General features: G+C 29.2%; 1 protein-coding gene across 1 annotated transcript in view; it reads left to right on the forward strand.

Annotated features, from left to right (window-relative positions):
- Positions 1-667: 667 nt before the first annotated feature.
- The window catches only part of LOC111636974 (glucose dehydrogenase [FAD, quinone]-like), an 11,540-nt gene continuing 5,312 nt past the window's right edge, over positions 668-6,895 (forward strand). The window contains exons 1-5 of the mRNA XM_023382362.1: positions 668-757; positions 4,039-4,192; positions 4,269-4,432; positions 5,735-5,912; positions 6,769-6,893. Coding sequence (XP_023238130.1) covers positions 668-757; positions 4,039-4,192; positions 4,269-4,432; positions 5,735-5,912; positions 6,769-6,893 — 711 coding nt within the window. The remainder of the gene's footprint in view (positions 758-4,038; positions 4,193-4,268; positions 4,433-5,734; positions 5,913-6,768; positions 6,894-6,895) is intronic.

A 6,895-nucleotide genomic window follows, 5' to 3' on the forward strand; every position in this document is an offset into this window, starting at 1 on the left:
AAGGGCTAGCCGGCGATACGGAGTAGGTAAGACTCTAGAAATCACTTATTCGGCAGGTATTCCTTGTGAATAGCCCTCAGTTGTCCAAAAGAATGGATTTTCTATCTAAAGAAATCAAGTGCGAAGGGACTTAAAGTTTGAATGTTAAACAAAAGCGGAATTAGATGATTGCGTAATCACCCTTTTCTTATCAGGATTTCAGACAACAGTTAATCAATTATTTTATACGCTGATTAGTAGGGGAAATACGGACAAAATGACATACGGTTTTATTTTAGGTTCATAACTCTTTATTGGTAAATCACAGCACTGTCATATTCTACACCAATCATCTTTGGTTTTTTACCTATGAAATATACTAAACATTTACAATATTAAAATAATAGGAAAAAAATATTGTTAGTTTAATCGAGATCATCCACTATGGACAAAATGACATACACGTAAAAACTATAAAATTACTGACAAAGTTTACAAATGAAACGCTTGGCTCTTTTAGAAACGTCAGCGCAAGAAGCGTGAGCCCAACGGAAACAATTTATGCACCGTAACCAGTCTTCTCCAGGCTTAGATCGGGAAAAAAGATCATCGCAATATATGCATGGACAGTCTTCTTCATCATCTTGAGTTATCAGGAAAATTTTTTTCTTCAAGTAACTTTTTAGTAATGTTTCGTCTCCTTTTCTCTGGCGGAGCTTTGGACCCATTTTTTGATTTAATTGCCTTCATATTAGGAGTAGAAGTTAAAACTAAAGAGGTTTGTCGAGTCACGTGATTCGTTGCAAGTTTTTTGTTATGTGAAAGATAATAAGTTTGTAAATAATACGTAAGAAAGGAAATAAAGTTTTATACTAAAATTTTTTTAAACAATAATGAAAGACTTTGTTTAGAAGACATTTTTGATAATTAATAAAACGTTAAGAGATTAAGGTAAGTTCCTTGACTAAGCTCTTATGGACTAAATGACAGGTATGTCATTATGTCCGTTGCCTATGTATGTCGTTTTGTCCATATAACGTTATAAAAAAAACAAAATTATAAAATAAATACAAAGATGTTATTTTTAATGAAAAAAGTTATTTAAGTGGAACAACAAATTCTTGAGGGTTGAAATAAATGTTATACAAATAGATAAAATAGTGAAAAAATTACCATGTATACAAAAAACTTGTTGCGAGGAAAAAACTCATAACGTATCATTTCTTGTTGTCGGCCATGACATCCGGGCGAATGAGAGGAGTGCGTTCACATTTTGACAGGTTAGTAAGAGCCGCTTGGATTACGTGGTGTCATGGTCAGTTGCGAGCTTGAGACCGCCAAATTCGAATTATGCTGCCTATGTCATTTTGTACGTATATGTGATTTTGTCCGTATTTCCCCTACTCGTTATCTCTAACTCGTGAGTAGGAGGAGCGTAGGAAATTTAAATATGAATGAGTATGAATAATCAATATTAACCAAACCATTTTTATAATGATAACTTAAACAAAATATTTAATAAATCAAAAGATAAAAGTACTGTATACAAAAGAATGAACCTAAACCTAAACTATTCTACTAACTTAACCTAATCTTATTCTAAACCTGACGCGTGAGAGAGAGTTCACATCAATCTATCTCTGATCATATTACCTTCGCTGGGTCTTTCGAATATTTCTTTGTATGAGGGTCTTCTTCAATTCTGGGTATTCTTCTTCTAACAGTTTCTTTGGAAAGTCCTTTAAATAACTTCTCTTTTAACAATCTTGTCGTATACTTCGTTTATTGCTATATATTTATATAGCAATAACAATAATAAAAATTATTTTATTTAACTGATTCGTATAACGGACTTGTATGACATACACTTTGTATGATGACTACCTTTATCTTATGGCGAGCTCTTTTCGTGTAGCAACCTCGAATGGCGGGAAATCGTTCCTTTTATTTGCTCTCTAGTAACGTGTGCAAAACTCATGCGACTCATCATGAGTCGGCCTGGAAAAGGAAATCAACTTCCTTTCAAAATCGAAAGTTTCATCCTTTTTTGTAAAATTTGTTAAAGTTTAAAAATATTATTTTCTCTTAATTTTATAATTCTTTTCCTCTACTTCGTTAATTTTCAAAATGACCCTCGCCTGAATTTCCAGATTCTCACAATTGTTTATAATGCATTGAAATGTTGATGCTGTACAAAAAGCTGCCATTAAATGCTAGACAAACGTTATATGTCAAGATGGACATATCTCAACTTAAACTGTCGTTGCAAATTCTGACAGATTTTTATATGTGCTTTTGATAACTATTGTTGATTATACCGCAAATTTTATTAACTATTTCTTGAATATTCTTTGGATTATGATCACATGCATTGAAAGTTAGAAATGTTTTTACCTTATAGAATTTTTTAAAGAAAAAATTGAACTTTTAATCGTAATTACACGAATAAAATGATAAACTATGGTACATTTTGTTTTACAATTACTTTTCCAAGTATCCTGTATTGTTTTTTCAATAATATAAAGTAACAAAACGATGTGTACAAGATAAGATCGTTCAATGATATCATTTCACTTCCAAGTTGGACAAATTGTTATTTTTTCCTGATCAAACGATTTTGCGAAATTGTTAGGATATCCACCTTATGAAAAAATTCTGAACGTTATATATTTTTATAGCGTGAAAAATATTTTTTGTTAATATAATTCCTTTAAAATTAGAAATTATTACAGTAATAATATTTTAATTTGAAAATAATGAATGCATATTCGTAAAAATAAAACTTTTAATTTCTCAAAAGAAATAAATGATTTTCGAGAATAAATTTTTGTTTCTAATTTTCGAATTTTTTCTGTGTTTCTTTTAATTTAAACTTTTGAAAACTATATTCATATTATTACATAATTTAATCTTATAATTATAAAATACTAATAATACATAAAAGCCCAATACAGAAGTAATAACGTTATCGGAATTGTTCAATAATAAATATTTAATGAGCTTTCATCGTGTTTTTAGTTTGAAAAACATTTATATTGTCTAAACATAAAGTAAGAGGAAAGTATTTTACTAAATAGAATATCAAATTTTATAATGAAATGTTACCAATAATTGTTTATTTCAATATTATCGTCGTTAAATATATTTCCTATTTATGTTTAATAAAATATATAAAGNCTGTTATAGAAAAATAAATAACATCTAAATTCTGTGAAAATCAGATATTTGGTTAAAAAATATTATTAACGGACTATACAATGCATTATAGTCAAAGGTAAAAATTTAGGCGATAATAAAATTGTTCTGTGCGCCTTTTGTCATTTAAATATATTATATCCATTATTACTTTATAATTATATTTTTTTAAAGTACATTGTACACAAACACACTCACTCATACACACATACATACACAAACAAACAAACAAATTAACTTCTAATTTAAGATATTATATAATGTTATAAACTTATAAAACCAGTAAAAAATTTTTAAAACGAAACTGCTATAAAAACTTGCAATTATTTCTTTTCTCTGAATCTAAATTAATTTTTTGAAATTCGAGTATACAAGTATTGAAAAACACAGCACGAGAGACATTCTGCACAGAAATAAGTTGTTCACGTGATAAAATTGCTCCCTGCCCTATCCTTCTCGTTGGTCTTGCGCGGTCTGCTTGTGGCAACATTACTTTGTTCCTGAAAGTACCTCCCGTTTTCCCGCCCACTGCGAATTGACTTTACAGTCGCACTGTATAAGTACTAAGTGTCCGGTCTCAATATTGCGAATTACAAAAGTATTTAAAAAGCAGTGGGATAGGCCACAATGACGCAGCCATAGAGGACCATGTCCCAGTCTAAATCTATCATAACTTAAGGAGTCAGAATCTAATACTTTATTGAAATTCCTCACGGTAAAAACACTAATATTTGTAAGCACAGTCATCTGGCTGACTACATATAGAATAGTAATTTTCAATTTTTACTAATTTTAGCTAACACGTAAGCTCTTATCTGTACGTCTTATCGAATAACAAATTATCAACTAATTATTATCATACAGATTCCAGTCGTGTCAGATCTTCCAGTAGGCCTTAATCTTCAAGATCACATTTTTCCTCTTGGAATGGATTTCTTAATTGACAAACCAGTTGCTATCGTCGCCTACCGTGTTCTAACTCCATTCAATGCTCTACGTTATTTCAAATATGGTTCTGGTAAGACTTTTATTGATATGTTTATTTGAACAGACAACAGTGTTTAAATAATATAATAAAGAAACCGCTTTTATAGGTCCGTGGACCACATTAGGTGGAGTCGAAGGTTTGGCTTTCATCAATACCCGTTTTGCGAATTCTTCTGATGATTATCCAGATATCGAACTGTATTTTGTAACTGGCAGTCTGACTTCTGATGGAGGAGAAATTTTTATTCCAGCCTTTGGCATAAATAATCAAGTCAAGTATTGAAATTTTATTTTATATTTATTGAATCATATTTATTGTTAATTTCATACACATATTTAAAAGTACTTTTAGAGACGTAAAGACGCATAAGAATCATATGTTTTTCTCTTAACCAAAAATATATACTGTATTTATAAATATTGGATTATAAATATTGGATAAAATTAGCTCAGCAATTTGCATTGGTAGGTTGTTCCAGTTGTATTGAGTTTTGTCTTTTACTATTTCATTGTTGTAGATCTTGTTGAATTTATGACAGGCGTCTAAAAAGTTTCCCCGAGATTTTCACGTTTTTGGACTCGACTTTAAAATGTCGAGAAAGGCAGAAAATTGAATGTTGTTTTCCTTTATGTATGGATATTAGTTTGTGTTGGAGCCTGATTTTGTTCACCCACTTTGAAGCTTAATAACTTTTGTTGAAAATTTCTGAAATTTTAGAGGTAGGTTTGCGTATTAAGAGGATTGATTCTATTAAATTTTGGTGATTAAAGGTCAAGGGGTAGAAAGATAGAAGGGCGACTTGCAGACTTTAAATGAAGAATTTACATTTTATTGATATTTACCATTACCTTTTGAATAAAACCCATCCTTTTCCTGAAATTTAAGATTATTTTTTGCCATTTTATAGTAATTAATAATATAAAAACTTTTAAAATAAAACCTCTAACATATGGCGTCACAACGATTTCAACATTTTTTTCCGGGAAAGTTATGCAACTCGTTACTGGAATTTTTTTTTTCATTAAATATAAATGGGTTTTTCTTAACGTGTTTTATAAAATATTATTTCTGTTTAATTATTAAAGTTTAAGTCACGAGTCTTTCCGGATTTACGACAGCACTATAAGTAGTGTTCTAACTTTTTTCCACGCCATAATATAGATAATATCGTCTTTACATTTATTCAGTAACAAATGTTTACGAATATTCAGTTATAATTAGTAATATTATTCGTCTTACTACATATTTATTCAGTAACCATACCAATGACGATCAATAGCTTATAGGTCGTATAGATTAAGATGCAGAACGAAGCACGATTCCGACAAGAAAGAGTGACAGTGAGAAAATAACAGCAACAGAATAATGATCCTTTGACTATTCTATCGCTATTATTTTAGACCTGATTGGAACTCGCTTTATCTTGTTTAATCTACCCATAAATATTTATGTACAGTACTGTTTATGGTGTAAGGTTGTTGTTTTGCAGTTTTCGTCATTCGACCACCGTATGATACTTTTTCAACTATTAGTCTATTAATTTTTAAATTAAATATTTCTTTTCGGATTTAGGTTAGAAAATTATATTATGGGCCTATTTTAAATCGGGATGTTTTCACCATATATCCTACTTTAATTCATCCAAAAAGTCGAGGTTATGTAAAACTCAGAAGCACTAATCCCTACGATCATCCTGTTATCCAACCGAATTATTTATCTCATCCACAAGATGTCTTGAGACTTATAGATGGTAAGTAGAGAATTTTTTTTTGTTTCGAAAATTTCATTTGGATATTTAATATTTGTATAATATAAAGAAATTATATAACATAAATATATTAAACTAAAAGAGCATTTTATAGTCATTTAAATATTCTAATAGTCGGCAGGAAGCATATTGCAGATCTATTACAACAAAATTTATATTTGATTTTTTATCATCAGGAGATAACAAATTTTTTTTATCGAATTCTATAAAATCATCGTATATCTTTTTTAAAAACCTGTTATAGAAAAATAAATAACATCCTAAATTCTGTGAAAATCAGATATTTGGTTAAAAAATATTATTAACGGACTATACAATGCATTATAGTCAAGGTAAAAATTTAGGCGATAATAAAATTGTTCTGTGCGCCTTTTGTCATTTAAATATATTATATATTTGATTCATTATATTGATTGTATTTTTATGTGGAAATAAGTTTGAAGTTAAAGCTTCAACTGAAATTTATTAAAATTTCTTTTTGTAAACTTTCGATGCGATGAATAGTACACATTATTTAGTCACTCGTTTAAACATTTTACTATCGATTTTCATTTAAGAAACTACGTTGTAGCACTAAATTTACTAATTTTTCTGTAACAAATTATCAATGCTTGCCATGTCAAACACTTTTATTTTATAAATTGCAGTCTAATAATCAGCAGTTGTGACAATTAGACAGTTGTTTGTGAAATAAAAGGGTTTGTTTGACAAGAAAAGCGTTAACATGGACTAATATTTCTTATTACAAAAAATTGTAAAGCTTTTTACTATATTTAAAATTGTACAATGTTATATTAATCTTATAAATTAGAAATGTAATAATAATTTAACGTTGCAGCAATGAAAATAACGATACAAATTGGTGAATCGAAACCTTTTAGAAAGTTCGGATCTCGATTATATTCGACTCCTGTTCCAGGATGCGAAAGATTTTTAAGACTCAGCGATGAATATCTCGAATGCGT

This window comes from Centruroides sculpturatus, unplaced genomic scaffold (assembly GCF_000671375.1).
Source record: "Centruroides sculpturatus isolate CEXI.00-Female unplaced genomic scaffold, Cexi_2.0 scaffold610, whole genome shotgun sequence".
Taxonomy (NCBI): domain Eukaryota; kingdom Metazoa; phylum Arthropoda; class Arachnida; order Scorpiones; family Buthidae; genus Centruroides; species Centruroides sculpturatus.